This window comes from Leucoraja erinacea, chromosome 8 (genome assembly GCF_028641065.1).
Source record: "Leucoraja erinacea ecotype New England chromosome 8, Leri_hhj_1, whole genome shotgun sequence".
NCBI lineage: Eukaryota > Metazoa > Chordata > Chondrichthyes > Rajiformes > Rajidae > Leucoraja > Leucoraja erinaceus.
The window spans coordinates 6658824-6682709 of record NC_073384.1 but is presented as its reverse complement, the minus strand read 5'-3'; the positions used below and the strand labels follow the sequence as shown (position 1 = coordinate 6682709).

The window sequence follows — 23886 nt, the reverse complement described above, 5'->3', positions numbered from 1 at the left end:
AGGTCTTCTTCTGGCACAGAGTCACGGATGATGCCCGGGAAAATGAGATGGATGATAATCTGGAGCAAGTCGGTGGCATCATTGGCAACCTTCGCCACATGGCACTGGACATGGGCAACGAGATCGATACACAAAATCGCCAGATCGACAGGATCATGGAGAAGGTAAGACCGCCGGCAAAATCGGTCTTTTCAGAACTGGTCATTTAAGAATGGCGCATTCTCCATGGTGACTACTTCAGAATCGGGCAGCTTACAACCCCCGCCTCTTCGTTGAACACCTCCTGATCTCCCGGTGGCCCAGCACTTCAACTCCCCCTGCCATTCCCAATCTGATCTTTCTGTCCTGGGCCTCCTCCATTGTCAGAGTGAGGCCCAGCGAAAATTGGAGGAGCAGCACCTCATATTTCGCTTGGGTAGTTTACACCCCAGCGGTATGAACATTGCCTTCTCTAATTTCAGATAGCCCTTGCTTTCTCCCTCCTTCCCCTCCCCCTTCCCAGTTCTCCCACTAGTCCTACTGTCTCCGCCTGCTTTCCACCTTTGTCCCTCCCCTGCCCCCGACATCAGTCTGAAGAAGGGTTGCCCATTCCTTCTCTCCATAGATGCTGCCTCACCCGCTGAGTTACTCCAGCATTTTGTGTCTACCCAGCGGTATGAATATTGATTTCTCTAACTACAAGTGACCCTTGCATTCCCTCTCTCTCTGCCCCTCCCCATTCTACTGCTCCGACCTGGTTTCACTGTCCTCTTGATTAATTTTACTGATTGTACGCCTCCTTGTCATCTTCCCCTCAGCCAACATTGACCCATTCTACATTTCCTTACCATCGGCTGCTGGGATCTGTTGTTTTCACACCTTACACTTCCCTATCTCTGGACTCCCTCTCCCCTGACTCAGTGTCGCTACCCGAAACGTCACCCATTCCTTCTCTCCAAAGATGCCGCCTGTCCCGCTGAGTTACTCCAGCATTTTGTGTCCGTCTTCGGTGTAAACCAGCATCTGTAGTTCCTTCCTACACGCTTCGGTATTATTGTTGCGTTTAGACTTTAGGCTTTAGAGATACAGCGCGGAAACAGGCCATTCGGCCCACTGAGTCCGCGCCGACCAGCGATCACCCCTGCACTAGCACTATCCTACACACTAGGGACAATTAAACATTTATGGCAAAACCAATTAACCTACAAACCTGATAGACACAAAATGCTCAGCGGGTCAGGCAGCATCTCTGGAGGAAAGGAATGGGTGCCTACAAACCTGTATGTCATTGGAATGCAGGAGGAAACCAGAGGACCTGGAGAGAATCCATGCAAAGGTTCAAACATAGAAACATAGAAACATAGAAATTAGGTGCAGGAATAGGCCATTCGGCCCTTCGAGCCTGCACCGCCATTCAATATGATCATGGCTGATCATCCAACTCAGTATCCCGTACCTGCCTTCTCTCCATACCCCCTGATCCCCTTAGCCACAAGGGCCACATCTAACTCCCTCTTAAATATAGCCAATGAACTGGCCTCAACTACCCTCTGTGGCGGAGAGTTCCAGAGATTCACCACTCTCTGTGTGAAAAAAGTTCTTCTCATCTCGGTTTTAAAGGATTTTCCCCCCTTATCCTTAAGCTGTGACCCCCTGTCCTGGACTTCCCTAACATCGGGAACACTCTTCCTGCATATAGCCTGTCCAACCCCTTAATAATTCTGTAAGTTTCTATAAGATCCCCTATCAATCTCATAAATTCTAGAGAGTATAAACCAAGTCTATCCAGTCTTTCTTCATAAGACAGTCCTGACATCCCAGCAATCAGTCTGGTGAACCGTCTCTGCACTCCCTCTATGGCAATAATGTCCTTCCTCAGATTTAGAGACCAAAACTGTACGCAATACTCCAGGTGTGGTCTCACCAAGACCCTGTACAACTGCAGTAGAACCTCCCTGCTCCTATACTCAAATCCTTTTGCAATTAAAGCTAACATACCATTCGCTTTCTTTACTGCCTGCTGCACCTGCATGCCTACCTTCAATGACTGGTGTACCATGACACCCAGGTCTCGCTGCATCTCCCCCTTTCCCAATCGGCCACCATTTAGATAATAGTCTGCTTTCCCGTTTTTGCCACCAAAATGGATAACCTCACATTTATCCACATTATACTGCATCTGCCAAACATTTGCCCACTCACCCAGCCTATCCAAGTCACCTAGCAGTCTCCTAGCATCCTCCTCACAGCTAACACTGCCCCCCAGCTTAGTGTCATCCGCAAACTTGGAGATATTGCCTTCAATTCCCTCATCCAGATCATCAAAGGTCAGTTTATTGTCACGTGTACCAATTAAAGTACAGTGAACCTCGACTCAGGTCACGGGGAGAAAATACAAACTCCGTACAGACAGCACCCGCAGTCAGGATCGAACCGGGGTTCCTGGTGCTTTGATGCAGCAACTCTACCACTGTCCCACCAGGTCCGCGTGGACCAGCGATCCCCGCACACTAACACTACCCTACACACACTAGGGGCAATTTTTACATTTACACCAAGCCAATTAACCTACAAACCTGCACATCCTTGGAGTGTGGGAGGATACCGAAGATCTCGGAGAAAACCCACCCAGGTCACGGGGAGAACGTACAAACTCAGTTCGGACAGCACCCGAGGCCAGGATCGAACCCCAGGTCTCTGGCAAAGACAAAGTACAGATCTGTAGGTTCATTGGCTTGGTATAGGTGTAAATTGTCCCTAGTGTGTGTCGGACAGTGTTAGTGTTAGTGTGCGGAGATCGCTGGTTGCTGTGGATCGGTGGGCCGAAGTGGGCCCGCTTCCGTGCTTTATTTCTGAACCAAACTAAACAAAACTAAAATGCTTTCAATTAGAACATAGAATATAAAAGAGAACAGCAGAAGAACAGGCCCTTCGGCCCACAATGTCTGTGCTGAACATGATTCCAAATTAAACTAATCCCTCCTAACTGCATGTGATCCACATCTCTCCATTCTCTGCACATCCATGTACCTATCTAAAACAATCTTCAATGTCCAAGGCACCCCCCCCCCCACCCTCCCCCCCCCCCCCCCCCCCCCCCCCCCCCCCCCCCCCCCCTCCCCCCCCCCCACACCGCCTTTCCACTGTGTAAAACACATCTCCTTTAAACGCTCCTCTCTCACCGTAAAGCCTTGCCCGCTAGTCTTTGACATTTCCACCCTGCGGGGAAAAAGGTTCTGACTGTCTACCTTGTCTATGCCTCTCATAATTTTATATATAGTACTTTTACCAAGTTGCCTCTCCCCCCCCGATCACTGATGAACTGGAACATTTAGCTGTCACTCTCAGCAAACGTCTTGTGATATTTAGTCACACGGTGCTGGAGTCACTCAGCGGGTCAGGCAACATCTCTGAAGAGCGCGGATAGGTGCCGTTTCGGGTCGAGTCCCTTCTTCAGACTGATGAAGGTTCCCGACCAGAAATGTCACCTATCCATGTTCTCCAGAGATGCTGCCTGGTCCTCTGAGTCACGCCAGCAATTTGTTGTTTTCTGGATCTGCAGTAGCTTGTATCTCATCTAGTGCTGGAGCTGTAGAAGAGGTCCCACCCCATTGGGAATTTCAAAATTGGTTGAGGCGATCATAACAAAAACAACACCTTGTGGCAAATCCCTGTTGTCAGACTGAATCCCGAGGGACATTAGAGTTTGTAGCCTATGCAACCAGTACCTTCCACGTGCAAAAAAAGTTTGCAAATAAATGGTTTTCGACCTATTTGTACTCATGGCTAATCAGCACAAGTGGTTTGAAAATCTGCAAACTGTATATTTTCAGCTGCTATGCTTAAGTTTAGTTTGGTTTAAGGGCCTGTCCCACTTATGCGATATTTTCGGCAACTTGCCGGCACCCGTCATAGTCGCAGCAGGTCGCCGAAAATTTTCAACATGTAGAAACATAGAAAATAGGTGCAGGAGGAGGCCATTCGGCCCTTCGAGCCTGTACCGCCATTCAATATGATCATGGCTGATCATCCAACTCAGTATCCTGTACCTGCCTTCTCTCCATACCCCCTGATCCCTTTAGCCACAAGGGCCACATCTAACTCCCTCTTCAATATAGCCAATGAACTGGCCTCAACTACCTTCCAGCAGCGACCAGAAAAACGATACGACTCTTTGGGCGACTACTCACCACCAAACAGGCATCATCCCACCACATGCTGTGAGTAGTGGCCCAAAGAGACGTAGCATTTTCTGGTTGCTGGAACACTGCTGGATTTTCAACATGTTGAAAATTTTCGGCCATCTGCTGCGACCATGACGGCTGCCGACAAGTCACCGAAAAAAAAAATCGCCCAAAAAAAACAGGTTTGATCCTGTCTACGGGTCCTGATCCTGTCTGTACGTTCTCACCGTGACCAGAGTGTGTTTTCTCCGAGATCTTCGATTTCCTCCCACACTCCAAAGACGTACAGGGGTTTGTAGGTTAATTGCCTTGGTATAAAATGTTTTAAAAAAATGATCCCTAGTGTGTGTAGGATAGTGTTAATGCGTGGGGATCACTGGTCGGTGCGGACTCAGTGGGCCGAAGGGCCAGCTTCCGCGCTGTATCTCTAACCTAAACTAAACTAAACTGAACTAAACTAAACTAAACTAAACTAAACTAAACCAAACTAAACTAAACCAAACACTCTCACCGTTTATTAACATCCACTGTTCTTTTTCTCCAAGTTGCTCATACCAGTATCCAGGAGATTCATTTAATCTGTGGTGACTTCAGGGAACTCCTGATGGAACAGATGTGTGCAGATGTTTCAATGTTCCTTCTCTGAAAGCAAAGGGTTCCTGGAAACAGTGAAACGTCTGTTCACATCTGTTGCATTGGGGCCAAAAATATGTGCCAACTCCCTGGAATCATACGCGCATGTTACTCCAGTGTGATTGACCTCAGCGGCTCGTCTTGTATTGGCTTTTAAAGTTTTAGTTTAGATTAGTTTAGTTTAGAGATACAGCACAGAAACAGGCCTATCGACCCATCGAGTCTGCGCCGACCAGCGATCCCCGCACACTAACACTATTCTACACACACGAGGGACAATTGACACCTACACCAAGCCAATTAAGCTGGAGTGTGGAAGGAAACCGAAGATCTCGGAGAAAACCCATGTGGTCACGGAGAGAACGTACAAACTATATACAGACAGCACCCGTAGTCGGGATTGAACCCAGGTCTCTGGTGCTGCAAGCGCTGTAAGGCAGCAACTCTACCACTGCGCCACCGTGCTGCCCTCAAAAGCATTTACATTCTGTTAATTCAAGACTTAATTTCTGATGCTGACTGGAGAATTGGGTTTAATTTTTAAAGATACAGCGTGGAAACAGGACTTCCGGCCCACCGTATCCATGCCGACCATCGGTCACCCATTTCCACTAGTTCCATGTTATTCAATTTTTGCTCTGTACACACCAGGGACTATTCACAGAATCCAATTAACCTACAAATCTGCACTTCTTTGGGACGTGGGAGAAAATGGTGGCACGGTGGCACAGCAGTGGAGTTGCTGCCTCACAGCACCAGAGACCCCGGGTTCGATCCTGACTACGGGTGCTGTCTGTATGGAGTTTGCACGTTCTCCCCGTGATTAGTTAGATCGTTTAGTTTAGTTTATCATCATGTATACTGAGGTACAGTGAAAATCTTTTGTAGCGTGCTAATCAGTCAGCGGAAAGACAATACGTGATTGTAATCGAGCTATTCACAGTGTACAGATACAGGATAAAGGGAATTTGTAAGGATGATTAGTTTAGTACAGGTGTCAAATATAACCATATAACCATATAACAATTACAGCACGGAAACAGGCCATCTCGGCCCTACAAGTCCGTGCCGAACACTTCTTTTCCCCTAGTCCCATCTACCTGCACTCAGACCATAACCCTCCATTCCTTTCCCATCCATACACCAATACTATGGGGAGAAGGCAGGAGAATGGGGTTGAGAGAGAAAGATAGATCAGCCATGATTGAATGGTGAATTAGACTTAATGGGCTGAATGATCTAATTCTACTCCTATGAATAAATAAATTATAAATGTACTGAGAATTAATGGTATTTCCTGTCAGTGGTATGTAGTTCAACTTCAGTATGAATTATATCCATTAGTGTCTCGGCATGATGGGCCGAAGGGCCTGTGTCCGCACTGTCTCTCCAAACTAAACTAAACTCAACTATAAACTAGTTTGTAGGAAGGAACTGCAGATGCTGGTTTAAACCGAAGATAAACACAAAATGCTGGAGTAACTCAGCGGGTCAGGCAGCATCTCTGGAGAAAAGGAATAGGTGGCGTTTCGGGTCGAGGGCATTCTTCAGGCTGAGAGTCAAGGGAAGGGAACGAGAGATATAGATGGTGATGTAGAGAGATACGGAACAAACGTATGTAGGATATGTAAAAAAGTGACAATGATAAAGAAAACAGGCCCTTGTTAGCTGTGTGCTAGGTGAAAATGAGTTACAGACAACGAGACAATGAATCACCGGTTCCTTCTCTCCAGAGATGCTGCCTGACCCGCTGAGTTACTCCAGCTTTTTTGTGTCTATCTTTGGTTTAAACCAACATCTGCAGTTCCTTCCGAGTCAAAAGGAGAGGAGTGAGCTGTGAAGCCAGAGGGAGGGACATAGGTGGAAGGGGTGTGTGGGATGGAACTGCAGTTGCTGGTTTAAGCCGAAAACAGTCACAAAAAGTTGGAGTTTAACCGAGCGGGTCAGGCAGCATCTCTGGAGAGAAGGAATGGGTGACGTTTCGGGTCGCGACCCTTCTACAGGAAGGGGGATGGGGGGAAAGGGTGTGCGGAAGAAATTAATGTGGAGGGAAATAAAAATAAAAACAAAAAGTTACAGACTCCGCAGGTTTGCTTTAAGTGACTTTATTGCATGGTATCATGGAGAGATGGCCGCAGTAAACTGCTCACCACTTCTCTGACATCACAGCAGAATTAGCTGGCAGTTATACTGTGCAGTAAATAGAAACATAGAAACATAGAAATTAGGTGCAGGAGTAGGCCATTCGGCCCTTCGAGCCTGCACCGCCATTCAATATGATCATGGCTGATCATCCAACTCAGTATCCCGTACCTGCCTTCTCTCCATACCCTCTGATCCCCTTAGCCACAAGGGCCACATCTAACTCCCTCTTAAATATAGCCAATGAACTGGCCTCCACTACCTTCTGTGGCAGAGAGTTCCAGAGATTCACCACTCTCTGTGTGAAAAAAGTTCTTCTCATCTCGGTTTTAAAGGATTTCCCCCTTATCCTTAAGCTGTGACCCCTTGTCCTGGACTTCCCTAACATCGGGAGCAATCTTCCTGCATCTAGTCTGTCTAACCCCTTAAGAATTATGTACGTTTCTATAAGATCCCCTCTCAATCTCCTAAATTCTAGAGAGTATAAACCAAGTCTATCCAGTCTTTCTTCATAAGACAGTCCTGACATCCCAGGAATCAGTCTGATGAACCTTCTCTGCACTCCCTCTATGGCAATAATGTCCTTCCTCAGATTTGGAGACCAAAACTGTACGCAATACTCCAGGTGTGGTCTCACCAGGACCCTGTACAACTGCAGTAGAACCTCCCTGCTCCTATACTCAAATCCTTTTATTTACTTATTATTAAAATTATTAAAATAACTTTTGTTTACTTGTTAGATACAGCTATAATATACCATCTACCACATGGGTACTATCTAACACAATACAAAGGCCTCTTGACATTGTTCTATCTCATCTTTCAGGTGGCCCACGCCACCATCCCCATTCCGAGCCAATCATAAGCCTCCCATTTACTGCTACGTATCTGCGCCACTAGCAGTAGGGGGCGCTGGTGACCTACTGTAACTTCTCAGAGAAAATTAAACAAGCTTTGTTATCTCCTTTTATTTACATTTACATTTATCATCCACCCCTCATCACGTTCCCAGACCGGAGGTAATACGTCTAATCTACTTTGCCGTTTCCAGTGGATTCTCTTCCACACCTGGACGTGACAGGTTTGCAATCGTCACCTCCCAATACATCCTTTCGTTACCTTGTTCAATTTCAATCAAAATTAAATAAAGACGGAAGTTCATTTTTCTTCCACAGCGTGCGGGATAGTGGGGAAAAATGTGTGAGCACCCGGGGATGGGGCAGGGTGGGGGTGGTGGGAATTAAAAGTGCAACATTCTTCAAGACTTGTGTCTGATTTGTACCCTCCACAAAGCTAACACGTGTGTGTCGATCTCGTTCTGTTTTGTTACATTCTAGGCCGAGTCCAATAAAACCAGGATTGACGAAGCCAACCAGCGTGCAACAAAAATGTTGGGCAGCGGCTAGGGTCGCCTGTGGGAGAGTCATCGGCCTCTGGCCCGGTCGGGAAAGCTGCGTACAACTTGATTTTATTGTGGTGTTTACTGATTAGATTTGCCCACATGCACATATTGAACCCAGTGTAAAAGTTGCCCTGTCCAAGCTTGCCAAACTTTGAACCAGCCTACATGCTATTTATTTATTACTAGATGAACCTTATTCCAAAAGATGGATGTCGTGCTGGGTTCATGGTTTTATTTCCCTAGTGACCTTTCCAAAACTTTTTTCTGTTCAACGTAAACAAAGTTTGCTTGGTTAGATAGAAATGCTAGAAAGGCTATTTTTGTTCTAAAATGGCAGACTGTACAGTATCGTCGTTCAAAATGGTGTCACTACACACAGCTACTGCCATGTCCCTAGGGTATTGTGATGGTAAAAGGCCATGTAGTTTAAAACAATGTTGTCATATTTATTTCACACAGCCATTCTAAGTCAACGTCGAGGAGCTGTGGTGTATGTAACTGTATTCGTCCTTCCACTGAGGTGATGATATATATGCATGAAATTAACTTTCAGCCCTTCTGCTAAATGATCTTCACATTGGCGGTGACGCCTTGCTAGAGCATGCTCAGTATCGGGACACAGTTGACACCTGGTGATATTTACAAGTCTACAGTGGTGCCATGTTTTATGTCCTAGCAACAAAAAACTTGGTGTAAAATGAGGATAAAGCATTTACTAAATGAGCGATGTGTGCGACGAATTTCCAGATCGATCTTCATCAGTAAATGTCAACTCGATGCTAAAGTGGTGGATGCTAATGGGGAAGTGGTCAAATTCAGCCATGAGCTTTAGATACCGCTAATAATGTCCCTGTCCCACTTAGGAAACCTGGACGGAAACCTCTGGAGACTTTGCGCCCCACCCAAGGTTTCCGTGCGGTTCCCGGAGGTTGCAGGTGGTTGCCGGAGGTTGCAGGTAGTGGAAGCAGGTAGAGAGACTGACAAAAACCTCTGGGAACCGCACGGAAACCTTGGGTGGGGCGCAAAGTCTCCAGAGGTTTCCGTTCGGGTTTCCTAAGTGGGACAGGGGAGTAAAGGGCCTGTCCCACTTTCCCGAGTTGCTTGCAAATTCTCCAGAGTTTTTCCCTTGATTCAAACTCGGAGATGCCAGCCGTAGGTACTCGGGGCTATTTTTTTTACTCGTGGGCATTTTCCAACATGCTGAAAAAACGTCCCGACTTACCAGATGCCCCGAATACCTACGGCTGGCATTACGAGCCGCTACGAAATATCTACGAGACTCCTATGTCCTCCTACGGACTCGCTGCGGACATTCCCCAAGTTTGAATCAAGGGGAAAACTCGGGAGTAACTCGGGAAAGTGGGACAGGGGCTTGATTGTGGTTTCACTTGTTGAGGGAAAGACTGCACTAATAGAGATTAACAGTTGTGTAAATAGGTCTGAATATTTATGAAAGATATGAAGTAGTTTTTATAAAGAAATTGTATTTTCTTTGTTATGACCGTGTGTGATTTGTATAAGTTCCTTGTTGCTTATGTAATAGAGCTCAGCGCAGCAAATGCCTGGACTGTGCAGTCATTAAAAGAGTCAAATCAAGTCGTAAAATTATTCTGGACCAAAATGTGATGTAACATGGAATTTCTTCTGCCTTCTGTTAGACCGTGAAGTAGTAACTGTTTTATAGTTAGTTAAAATAATAAAAAATTATGAAACCCATGTTATACGCAGTTTAGTTTATTGTCACCACCATGCGATATTCTATTGCTCTGGGTGTCAGTTGCTCTACATCGGTGAGACCAAGCGTAGGCTTGGCAATAGCTTCGCCCAACACCTCCGCTCAGTTCGCAATAACCAACCTGATCTCCCGGTGGCTCAGCACCTCAACTCCCCCTCCCATTGCGAATCCGACCTTTCTGTCCTGGGCCTCCTCCATGGCCAGAGTGGGTCCCACCGTAAATCGGAGGAGCATCACCTCATATTTCGTTTGGGTAGTTTACACCACAGCGGTATGAACATTGACCTCCAATTTCAGGTAGTCCCTGCTTTCTCCTCCCCTTCCCTTCCCCTTCCCAGTTCTCCCACAGCTCACTGTCTCCGCATCTTCCTTTCTTCTTCCCGAACCCACCCCCCCCGACCCTCATTCTGAAGAAGGGTTTTGACCCGAAACCCATTCCTTCGCTCCATAGATGCTGCCTCACCCGCTGAGTTTCTCCAGCATTTTTGTCTACATGCGATATTCTCTGATCGGCTGGTGAATAATTCCTTTAGTGCGTTACAATAATGACACTCGGCTACAAAGCCGACTTTCCTCAGCACCAAGGCTAATGATTTACTTACAATTTCTGTCGTGAATCGCAAGCACTTATTGAACATAGAAACACAGAAAATAGGTGCAGGAGAAGGCCTTTGGCCCTTCGAGCCTGCACTGCCATCCATTGCGATCATCGCTGATCGTCCTCAATCAATAACCCGTGCCTGCCTTCTCCCCATATCCCTTGATTCCACTAGCTCCTAGATCTCTATCTAGCTCCCTCTTAAATCCATCCAGTGACGGCCTCCACTGCCCTCTGTAGCAGGGAATTCCACAAATTCACAACTCTCTGGGTGAAAACGTTTTTTTCTCACCTCAGTCTTAAATGGCCTCCCCTTTATTCTAAAGACTGTGGCCCCTGGTTCTGGACTTGCCCAACATTGGGAACATTTTTCCTGCATCAAGCTTGTCCAGTCCTTTTATAATGTTATATGTTTCTATAAGATCACCCCTCATCCTTCTAAACTCCAGTGAATACAAGCCTAGTTTTTTCAATCTTTCCTCATATGACAGCCCCGCCATCCCAGGGATCAATCTCGTGCACTGCCTCAATCACAAGGATGTCCTTCCTCAAATTAGGAGACCAAAACTGTATGCAATACTCCTGATGTGGTCTTACCAGAGCCCTATACAACTGCAGAAGAAGTTCTTATCAGTATAAACATTACTGCCCAATCTAGGGCTTGTGATATTTAAAGAGATCCGTCATTACACACAGATATGCTGGAGAACAAAATGTGTTGAGTGTGCATTTTGTCTTAGACGAGGGAATTAAATGTAACATCTCCAAGTTTGCGGATGACACAAAGCTGGGTGGCAGTGTGAACTGCGAGGAGGATGCTATGAGGCTGCAGGGTGACTTGCATAGGTTGGGTGAGTGGGCAGATGCGTGGCAGATACAGTATAATGTAGATAAATGTGAGGTTATATGCATTTGGTGACAAGAACAAGAAGGCAGATTATCATCTGAATGGGGAAAAAGGGAGGTGCAAAGAGACCTGTGTGTCCTTGTACATCAGTCACTGAAAGTAAACATGCATGTACAGCAGGCAGTGAAGAAAGCCTTCATAGCGAGAGGATTTGAGTATAGGAGCAAGGAGGTCCTGCTGCAGTTGTACAGAGCCCTGGCGAGTCCACACCTAGAGTATCGTGTGCAGTTTTGGTCTCCTAATTTGAGGAAGGACATTCTTGCTATTGAAGGAGTGCAGTGTAGGTTCACAAGGTTAATTCCCGGGATGGCAGGACTGTTATTTGATAAAAGAATGAGCGACTGGGCTTGTACTCACTGGAATTTAGAAAGATTAGAGTGGATCTTATTGAAACATATAAAATTCTTAAGGGATTGGACAGGCTCGACGCAGGGAAAATGTTCCCCATGTTGGGGGAGTTCAGATCCAGGGGTCACAGTTTAAGAATAAGGGGTAGGCCATTTAGGACTGAGATGAGGAAAAACTTTTTCACCCAGAGAGTTGTGAATCTTTAGAATTCTCTGCCACGGGAGGCCAATTCACTGGATGTTTTCAAGAGAGAGTCAGATTTAGCTCTTGCGCTAACGGAATCAAGGAATATGGAGAGAAAGCAGTAACGGGGTACTGATTGGGGATGATCAGCCATGATCATATTGAATGGCGGTGCTGGCTTGAAGGTCCGAATGGCCTACTCCTGCACCTGTTTTCTATGTTTCTATGTTTACACAGTTGGGTACCAGTGGATTTTCAGAAGACATTGGTGTGGGCTGAAGACCCAAAAACTTGTATGCTCTTGTGTGACAGGGAACCTTTGCCCCAGTCATTTAGGGCATGGTGGCATTGCGATAGAGTTGCAGCCTCACAGCGCCAGAGAGCCGGGTTCGATCCTGACCACGCGTGTTGTCTGTGCGGAGTTTGCACGTTCTCCCCTTGATCTGCGTGGGTTTCCTCCGGGTGCTCCAGTTTCCTCCCACGCTCCAAAGACGTGCAGGTCTGTAGGTTAATTGGCTTCTGTCCTGAAGTAAATTGCCCCTGAATCTGGAGGTGTGCGTTTTCAAACTTCTGTTCCTCTTGCCTGATGGGAAAGGGGAGAAGAGGGAGTGACCAGGGATGAGACTGGTCCTTGATTATGCTGCTGGCCTTGCCGAGGCAGCGTGAGGTGGAGATGGAGTCCTTGGAAGAGAATGTGTATAGTAGTGTGTAGAATAGAACTAATGTACACGGTGATCGCTAGTCGGCGTGAACTTTGTGGACCGTGGGGCCTGTTAACATGCTGTATCTCTAAAGTGTAAAGACAAATGTAAAGAAAATTGCCGCAATTGGCACTAAAGTTAGCCTGGTATACAGGTAGGTAGCTCATGAGAGGGAGTTTATGTCTCCCCACAAATATTAGTTAATTAGCTCGAGGGTGGAATGGCGCTCCCGTCGGGGCGGCCCAGCTCGAGGGTGGAACGGCGTTCCCGTGTGGGCAGCCCAGCCCGAGGGTAACGGAGCTCCCGTGAGGGCAGCCCGGCTCGAGGGTAACGGCGCTCCCGTGAGGGCGGCCTGGCGCGGGGCTGAGACGCTCACGTGAGGGCGACCCGGCTCGGGGCTGGAACGGTGCTCCGGTGGCTGAGACGGCGTTCTGGCGGCGGCGGCCTGAGTCCGGGGTTTGGCCGCGGGCCAGTGGACGACGTCGTCAACAGCTGCGTCCGCTGGACTGGAGGGCGGCAGCTTTGACCCCCCCGGGCCGCGGAGTTTGAACCAGCCCGTTCACGGAGAACGGTGAGCCACGGGACTGATTTACCATCGCCCGGTGGGGTATCGCCTCAGCGCAGAGGGAGAAGAGGAGGGAAGAGACTGCAGCCCTAAGATTTTTGCCTCCATCACAGTGAGGAGGAAATGGTGGACTCACTGTGGTGGATGTTAATTTGTGTTTACTGTCTGTTCTGTTGTCTATTATTGTATTATTGTATGTATGACTGCAGACAAGAAATTTTGTTCAGACAGAAAGGTCTGAATGACAATAAAGGAAATTCATTCATTCATTCATCACTATCAGCAAAGATATGAACGAGAAAAGGATTTGCGCTTATAGCCTTTTCATGCATGTGTAACAATTTAAACAATGCACACTCAAACTAGAATCTATGGCGCAGCAGGAGAATTGCAGCATTACAACGTTTAGAGCGCCCGAGACCCGGGTTCGATCCCGACTACGGGTGCGGTCTGTACGGAGTTTGTACGTTCTCCCCGTGTCCTGCGTGGGTTTTCTCCAGGTGCTCTGGTCTCCCCCCACACTCACAGGTTTATAGGTTAATTGGTACCAATGTAAATTGTCCGTAGTGTGTGTAGGATCGAGTTAGCGTGCGGGGATCGCTGGTCGGGGCGGACTCGGCGGGCCGAAGGAGCTACTTTCCGCGCTGCTTCTCTAAACTAAAACTACACCAGCAAATGTGACATTACAATTTTCACATGTAAACTGAAGAATGCCACACAAAGCCAAGTGACAATTAATTGGGAGTAATAGAATGACATGGTGAATCATTTCCGATCATTTACCGGGGATTCGCAACCTATTATTAACAGTGAGCAAAATCAATAGGACACGGATCTGACAGCAATGGGTAAAAATATATCTCAATGCAGTTAGTTGTTGGTCGACGTTTCCAAAATGAGAATGCACCGTTTTTACCGCCTACCATTACAAGTAGGGCAGCACGGTGGCGCAGCGGTAGAGTTGCTGCCTTACAGCGCCAGAGACCCGGGTTCGATCCTGGCTACGGGCGCTGTCTGTACGGAGTTTGTACGTTCTCCACGTGACCACGTGGGTTTTCTCCGAGATCTTCGGTTTCCTCCCACACTCCAAAGACGTGCAGGTATGTAGGCCAATTGGCTTGGTGTAAATGTAAACATTGTACCTGGAGGAGAATGGGTTTAATGTGTGGGGGTCGCTGGTCTGTGTGGACTCGGTGGGCCGAAGGCCTGTTTCTACACCGCATCTCTAAACTAAACTAGAACAGAACTATATGCAATACTCCAAATACAGCCTAACCAAAGCCCTATACAGTTGCTTCATGACTTCCCGACTCTTATGCCCACGTTCCCAACCTGTGAAAACCAGCGTACCAAAAGTATCTGAAGAAGGGTTTCGGCCCGAAACGTTGCCTATTTCCTTCGCTCCATAGATGCTGCTGCACTTGCTGAGTTTCTCCAGCATTTTTGCGTACCTTCGATTTTCCAGTATCTGCGGTTCTCCCTTCTTGAACACGGCCTTCTTTACCTCTCTAGCTACTGTGTTGCCACCTTCAGAGAACTATGGGCATGGACTCCGAGATCCATCTGGGAGATGCTGGTGTTAACTAACGATAGACACAAAATGGTGGAGTAACTCAGCGGGACAGGCAGCATCTCTGGATAGAAGGAACGGGTGACGTTTCGTGTCGAGACACTTCTTCAGACTTGCCCCGTGAGTGACTACAGCATTTTGCGTCCATTTGTACGTCAATGCTGTTGCGGTCTTGATTATAATTATATATATATTTCCCTCTATCAATTTGACGTCACAAAGTCCAACGCACTTGCTCAGATTAAAGTCCATCTGTCTCTTCTCTGCCCATTTCTGTAGCTGACCTATATCCTGCTGTACACTATGACAGTCTTCTTTATATATATATATATATCACAAACAGCAGTTGTCCCAGCACAGATCCAGTCGTCACAGACATCTGGTCTGAATATTGTCCTTCAATCACAGCCCTCTACTATCAGTAAGCCAGTTTAATTTAGAGATACAGCACAGAAACAGGCCCTTCGGCCCACTAAGTCCATGCCAGCCAATGTCAACGTTTTAACTGGTTTAATTACTTTCTTTATATTAAAGAACTGTTGAGATATTACGTGTCGGAAGGAACTGCGGATGCTGGTTTAAACTGAAGATAGACATAAAAAGCTGGAGTAACTCAGCGGGATAGGCAGCATCTATGGAGAGAAGGAATGGGTGACGTTTCGGGTCTGAAGAAGGGTCGTGGCCCGAAACGTCACCTATTCCTTCTCTGTTGAGATATTACAACCGGGCACTCAAACTGATACATCCCAGGTGCTGGTGGTGCCCTCTGCTGTATGAGACCCGACATAACTCCCCAAGTGTTAGTCTGGATGGATGAAACTCGATTTCACATAGTAGATTAAGTTCCTCAGCAGTAGCTTCTCGTGACAGTAATCCCGGCTCACCAGCATTCAGATGCGTGTTTTGGACTCATTGCCCTCTGGAAGGATCTACCTCAAGTGTGTTTTATCATCATATATCCCTTCACGGAACAATGATCGCCATTGTCAGTGCTGGGACTTTGTCGAGACCCTTCTTCTGACTTCGACCCGAAACGTCACCCATTCCTTCTCTCCACAGATGCCGCCTGTCAGTGCCGCAGTGGAGGGTGGCGTTCATTGCTCCAAGATAGAAAGATTGCATTTTGTAACTCAGCGGGACAGGCTATCTGGCCGACGTTTCGGGTCGAGACCCTTCTTCTGAACCGAAGCATCTCCACAGACAGTTCCTTCCTCCACATTTTGTGTCTAGATACCAGCATCTGCAAGTCAAGATAAGTCAAAGTCAAGTTTATTTGTCACATACACATACGAGATGTGCAGTGAAATGAAAGTGGCAATGCTCGCGGACTTTTGTGCAAAAGACAAACAACAAAACAACCAAACAAATTATAAACACAATCATAACACACATATTCTTTTACATAATAAATAATGGAAGGAAAAACGTTCTGTAGATAAAGTGGATTAAATACTTGAAAATACACTCATACACATAGAAAGATTGAGAGATCGATTGACAGATAGAAAGATTGATTGATTGATAAGATAAATTTACAGATTGATAGATACAGTTGATTGATAGATATTGATTGATAAAAAGAAAGCTTGATCGATTGATCTATTGAATGACACAGACAGACACATACAGCGTGGAAATGGGTCCTTCGCCCAACAAGTCCACACCAACCATCGATCACCTATTCACATTAGTTCTACGTTATCCTACTTTTTCACCCCCTCTCTACACACTAGGGGCAATTTACAGAGGCCAGTTAACCTACAAACCCGCACGTCTTTGGATGTGGGGGGAAACCTGAGCACGCGGAGAAAACCCACGTGGTCCCAGGTAGAAGGTGCATTATCTGTTATTTGCACTTTATCAGTTTATTTATTCATGTGTTTTGGAGTCAATGCCTACTATGTTCTGCTGTGCTGAAGCAAAGCAAGAATTTCATTGTCCTATCAGGGACACATGGCGATAAACTCATTTGAACTTGAACTTGAACTCTACACAGACAGCACCCGAGGTCAGGATCGAACCCGGGCATCTGGCGCTGTGAGGCGGCAGCTCTACCAAATGCGCCAGTGTGCCGCCCTGATTTTGAAGCCATTCTTGCCGGTTTGCAGGAAGAGTCAGTCTGAAGACATCAGGCTGGTAATTGTGGCCATCCTAATGAAAGATTCCATGGTGACCACACTTGTGGAAAGTGCGTTCATCTGCAGGTCATCTGCAGGGTGGTGGGTGTATGGAACGAGTTGCCAGAGGGAGGTAGTTGAGGCAGGAGCTATCCCAATGTTTAAGAAACTGTTAGGCAGGTACATGGATAGGACAGGATTGGAGGGATATGGACCAAACACGGGCAGGTGGGACTAGTGTAGACGGGGACATGTTGGTCAGTGTGGGCAAGGTGGGTCGAAGGGCCTGTTTCCACTCTCTATCACTCTAGGTCCTGACCGACCAGATGGGAGTGGATCAGGCTGGAGGTGGACCTCTGGGGACAGTGAACCAGATGGGGGGAGGGAGATGAGTCTATGCAAGGGGGAGAGGTGGGGGGGGGAGGGGTGAGGGATGAAAGGAGGCATAGGGGAGGTGAACAAAGGCCGAGGGAGACAAGAAAATGAAGGTGGCGGAGGGGGAACCTCATTGAAACTTAGAGAAGAACGAGAGGCATAGATAGAGTGGATGTGGAATGGATGTTTCCACTGGTGGGAGAGTCCAGGACCAGAGGTCATAGCCCCAGAATTAAAGGGTGCTCTTTTAATAAGGAGGTGAGGAGGAACTTCTTTAGTCAGAGGGTAGTTAATCTGTGGAACTCATCAGTGGAGGCCAAGTCAGTTGATATTTTTAAGACAGAAATAGACAAATTCTTCATTAGAACGGGTGTCGAGGGTTATGAGGAGAAGGCAGGAAAATGGGATTAAGAGGCAGAGAGCAGCCATGATTGGATGGCGCAGTAGACTTGATGGGCCGAATGGCCTAATTCTACTATAACTTGTCATAAGGTCATAGGAGTAGAATTAGGCCATTCGTCCCATCAAGTCTACTCCACCATTCAATCATGGCTCATCTAAGTTTCCCTCTTAATCCCATTCACCTGCCTTCTCCCCATAACCCCTGACACTCATACTGCAGGAAAAATGGGCCCGATGTTGCAGGAGTCCAAGGCCAGGGGTTACAGTTTAAGAATAAGGGGTAGGCCGTTTAGGACTGAGTTGAAGAAAAACTTTTTCACCCAGAGAGTTGTGAATCTGTGGAATTCTCTGCCACAGAAGGTAGTGGATGCCAATTCACAGGATGTATTCAAGAGAGAGTTAGATTTAGCTCTTAGAGCGAACGGAATCAAGGGATATGGGGAGAAAACAGGAATGGGGGTACTGATTTTGGATGATCAGCCATTTGCTGGCTCAAAGGGCCGAGTGGCCTACTACTGCACCTATTTTCCATGTTTCTATGTTTAATCAGTAAGGTAATAAGGAATAGTTTCTGAATTTGCATTCCTGGTCAGCTCTGCTGACACATAAATCAGACATCAATGCACAATATGTGTGGAAATCTATGTAACTAAAAGTCTCATCTTGACCACTTCCAGTTTGCGCTGTATATTGATTTTAGGATAAAAAACGCTACCCTATATCGCTATGATTTTTGGCCATCTTACTCACAGTTCTCCTCCGCTGAAGCAGCCCCAGGGAGTTTTCCCGATCGATGAAAAATAGAGAAGTTATGAGTGTTTTAAAAATCTTGAGATCGGCTGATTGGTCCTCTCACCTGCCAATCACCATGATGAAGATAACGCCCCTTCCGGGGGGGGGGACTGTAAAACTCTGGATGCCTGGACAAGAGTCAGTCACGCTGAAAGATCACGAGGGAGAGGCCACAACTGTGATTCTAAGCTGTGAATCAACGGAACTGTGAGTCTGCAATGTACTTGCAATAAATGACTTGTTAGCCCTTAATGGAAATGAAATGAGTTGTTTGGCCTGCCCTGTGCTTGAAACTGCAATGGAAATGACTATGAAATGAAAATGCAATGAGCTGTTTGGCCTGCCCTGTGCTTGAAACTGCAATGGAAATGGAAATGAAAATGCAATGAGCTGTTTGGCCTGCCCTGTGCTTGAAACTGCAATGGAAATGGAAATGAAATGAAAATGAAATGAGTTGTTTGGCCTGCCTGAAACCGGCCTAATTTCGGCACAGAAGGCCCCTATTAGCCAAGAAACCAGTCCCTTTTTGCCCAAAATGCTCGTATTTGCCCAGGAGGAGCATTTTGGCCCAAAAGGCCCATGCCAGGCCAGGAAAAGTCCAGAAAAAGTGCCTTTCACTGATATTTCACTCAGATTTTCTTTTAAAAGAGCCCCTTCAGCCCATCAGGTCTGCATTAGCCCAGGAGGAGTCCCTTCGGCCCATAAGTAAGTATTCCCCCTGCAAGTATTAAACCTCACCCCAGTATTTTTCTCCCTCCCTTCACTGGCTCAGGTCAGGATAGACTTTCCTCCTTCATTGCTGTGATCTGCAGAAAAATATGAAAAATGTTATAATGTTGATCTCTCTCTCACGCACACACACACACACACACACACACACACACACACACACACACACACACACACACACACACACACACACACACACACACACACACACACACACACACACACACACACACACACACACACACACACACACACACACACACACACACTCACCTGTTTTGGGCAGAATTTCTGGCAGTTTCCCACCAGGCCTGAGTGACTGCCAGTCTACCCGACCTGAGTGACTGAGCTGCCAGCCCACCAGGCCAGAGTGACTGAGCTGCCAGCCCACCAGGCCAGAGTGACTGAGCTGCCAGCCCACCAGGCCTGAGCTGCCAACACAAGAATCCATTCGACCCACAATGTCCATACTAGCCCTCTGGAAACCAGTCCCTTCGGTCCGCATGGAAAAAGACCCTTCTGTCCACTGTGTCCATGCCGACCAGCGACCCCTCATACACTATAGTTCTTTCTTACACATTTGGAACAATTTACAGAAGCCAATTAACCTACAAACCTGGACGTGTTTGGAATGTGGGGAGGATACTGGAGCACCTGGAGAAAACCCACGTGATCACAGGGAAATTGTGTAAACTCCACATAGACAGCACCCGCAGTCAGGATATAAAACCCACGCGGTCACAGGGAGAACACGCAAACTCCGTACAGACAGCACCCATATTCACGATTGAACCTGGGGGCCTCTGGCGCTGTAAAGCAGCAACTCTACCGCTGCGCCACTGTGCTAAAACGGCATGTCATCCCTTGACACAAAACAGTCGACAGTCTGGTCCAACAAACCTGCATCATAACAATTATTGTTGGACTTGCCGAACAGTTCCAACATTCTCCATTTTAATTTCCTGTCCCCGCATCTGTAATGTTCGTGTGATAAATGTTCCCACAAAGATCAGTTGCGTAAACAGCCTCCTTCCTTCCATCAATTGCCTGAATTCCTCCGAAACGTCTCGTGTTACATTTTGAGACTGCAATGAGGCTGTTACTGTCGAATAATAAGTGTAAGTTTACCATTAGAATTGAGGAATTGCTTTGTGTTCCGTGATGATCTGTGTGAATTTATCTCATTCTGTGGTTTCCTAATAATAATTCCAGACTCATCATGTTAATGTCACTTCTCATGCAGCCAGCAACTTTTCTCACAGTCTCCTGCCGATTGCCATATTTCACGTGCTCTCTCTGCAAGCCACTGAATTTATTTTACAACATTTGAACCAACAATGTTTAGTTCACTTTTCCACAGATCCTGGATGAGTCAGTTGCCATTATTCTTGCCTTTAACATCGTTATTCCCCCTGTCCCACTTAGGAAACCCGAAACGGAAACCTCTGGAGACTTTGTGCCCCACCCAAGGTTTCCGTGCGGTTCCAGGAGGTTTTTGTCAGTCTCCCTACCTGCTTCCACTACCTGCAACCTCCGGCAACCACCGGTAACCGCACGGAAACCTTGGGTGGGGCGCAAAGTCTCCAGAGGTTTCCGTTCAGGTTTCCTAAGTGGGACAGGGGCATTACCCTTTGAGTTGTTCTTTCATTCTAGCGATCAATTTTCTGAAGGTGTCAAGGGGCTAAAAACTTTTCTTGTTATTACTACCGTTGATTCAAATCATATGGAGGTGATTCCAAACCTGAAATCGGGTGTCAGAGGTTATGGGGAGGAGGCAGGAGAATGGGCTTAGGAGGGAGGGATAGATCAGCCATGATTGAATTGCGGAGTAGACTTGATGGGCCAAATGGCCTAATTCCTCTCCTATCACTTATGACCTTATGAAATGTAGAACACAGAACAGTTCAGCACAGGGAACAGGCCATATTCGGCCCATAATGTTCATACTTCCCATATGCCTATCTAAAAACCTCTTAAACACCATTATCATATCTGCCTCCACCACCACCCCTGGCCATGCGCTCCAGGCTCACAGGACTGACCTGACCCTCAGTGCAAAAATGTTTCCTGCACATCTCCATGAAACTTTCCCCCTCTCATATTACTATGCCAACTAGTGTTGGACATTTCCACTTTGGGAAAATGGTTCTGACTGTCTCCCCTAAGATAATTTTAAATACTTTTATCAGGTCTCCACTCAGCCTCCGAAGCTCCAGAGAAAACATCCAAGCTTGTCCAACCCCTCCTGATAGCTAATATCTTCTAATCCAGCCACCGTACTTCTGCACCTCCTCCAAATCCTGCTCCATAATGGTTCACATTGCAATGAACCATTCCGCATTTCCTTGATCGTTGTCTGCTTTGATCTGTCGTTTTCACACCTTATCCTTCCATATCTCTAGTCTCCCTCTCCCATGACTCTCAGTCTGAAGAAGGGTCTCGACTGGGAATGTCACCCATTCCTTCTCTCCAGAGATGCTGCCTGTCCCGCTGCGCTACGCCAGCTCTTTGTGTTGATCTTTGGTGTAAACCAGCATCTGCAGTTCCTTCCTACACATCCTCTCTGTAATGGGGCAACCCAAACTGCACAGAATGCTCCAAATGCGGCCTAACCACGTTCCTATAAAGCTGCAACATGACTTCCTGACTCTTATGGTCATCGATGACAGTCAAATCGTTGAAGGGTGTAGAAATAAGCAAAGGATAGACAGATGCTGGAATTGGAGGTCGGCCTTTCTCAGCAAGCCACTGAATTTATTTTACAACATTTGAACCAACAGGATTACCAGTAAACAGTTAATTTCATAGATAGAGTGGATGTGGAGAGGACGTGTCCACTTGTAGGAGAGTCTTGGACCAGAGAGTATAGCCTCAGAATTAAAGGACGTTCCATTAGGAAGGAGTTGAAGAGGAATTTCTTTAGTCAGAGGGTGGTGAATCGGAGGAATTCATGGCCACAGAAGACTGTGGAGGCCAAGTCAATGGATATTTTTAAGGCAGAGATAGATACATTCTGCAGGTGCAGGTGTCAGGGGTTATGGGCAGGAGAATAGGAGGGAGAGATGGATCAGCCATGATGGAATGGTGGAGCAGACCTAATGGGCCGAATGGCCTAATTCTGCTCCTCTCGATATATGATATGCCATTTATTGTCACTATACATGTACAGTGAAACTGAAAGCTGCTCGTACTCATTGCATTCATACAATTTAGCACAAAAAACAAGAAACAGAAAAACAAAAAACAGAAGGGAGAAGGGGGGGGGGGATGGGTGCACAATTTCTGCGGCGCTACATACATATATACATATATACAGATGGAAGTCCGTGGTGTTGGGCAGTGGTCAGTGCATGTGTGAATTAGAATTAATAGTAGTTATAATTCTCGGAAAGCAACTATTTCTGAGTCTATTTGTCCTGGATTTGATGCACCTATAGCGCCCTCCAGAGGGCAGCAGGTTACTTATGAACTCTCACTTATGAACTTATTATAACACATTCTAATTCACCCTGGTAGCTATTGCTATGATTACAGAGTGATTACAGAGGTCCTCTCACTGACATTGTGTGCCTCGTTGAATCTCCACCCAACAACTGTGCCGAATGAAAGCAAGCGGCACTCTGCAAATGCTCAGAAGCGCTGATGGCAACAGTGACAATGCACTGACCCCAAGCTGAAATCTGCTAATTCCGCAGAGATGGAGGATCACACCGGGATCCTGCCAATCCCTATGGCTCAGTGCCTCGACACGCAAAGCCCTCTGAGCCATTGTGGAAGCGAGAAGCTCTTAAGCATTTCAACTGAGGTCCAAACACCATTCTGACAACTCGCCCCGGATGCTCATTTAAAAACAGCCACGACAGCTTTGTTGCTTCTGAAGTTGTTTCAAATCTCATAAAACCCTTTAGGTCACTCAGGCAGCCAGTCCAATGTTTCTGGATGCTCAAACACTTACACAGAGTTCCGAACATACTCATTTTGAAAACAAACACACAGTGTCTTGATGACAGGAAGACCTTTAGGTCGGTTAAAATACCAAGTGTTTTGAAGTTAATGGTCTGTTAAGTCAGTGTTTGTGGATACATACAGGTCTCAGCATGCCCCTTTACTGAAGTAATCACTGTTTCATCAGCTAGTCATTCATGAAGTTCAGGTTATAAGTGTGACATAGCATTTTAACTGAGGCTTTGACCAGTTAGTCCATTTCAAAAGTACACTCATTTCACAGGTGCCAAAGTTTCCCACGGGTAGCACACACCTGAAGATTTGTGTGATTATAATGGGATTATTATCTCTCCAAATGTTATTCATAAACAGTCATAGTCATCTAGTGTGGAAACAGGCCCTTCGGCCCAACTTGCGCAACCGACCAACATATAGAAACATAGAAAAATAGGTGCAGGAGTAGGCCATTCAGCCCTTCGAGCCTGCACCGCCATTCAATATGAACATGGCTGATCATCCAACTCAGTATCCCGTACCTGCCTTCTCTCCATATCCCCTGATCTCTTTAGCCACAAGGGC

At 46.7% G+C, this 23886-nt stretch overlaps 1 protein-coding gene across 1 annotated transcript in view; it reads left to right on the top strand.

Annotated features, from left to right (window-relative positions):
- The window catches only part of LOC129699279 (synaptosomal-associated protein 25-A-like), a 110198-nt gene extending 100865 nt beyond the window's left edge, over window positions 1-9333 (top strand). The window contains 2 exon segments of the mRNA XM_055638931.1: window positions 20-164; window positions 8276-9333. Coding sequence (XP_055494906.1) covers window positions 20-164; window positions 8276-8344 — 214 coding nt within the window. The 3' untranslated portion in view covers window positions 8345-9333.
- Window positions 9334-23886: the final 14553 nt, after the last annotated feature.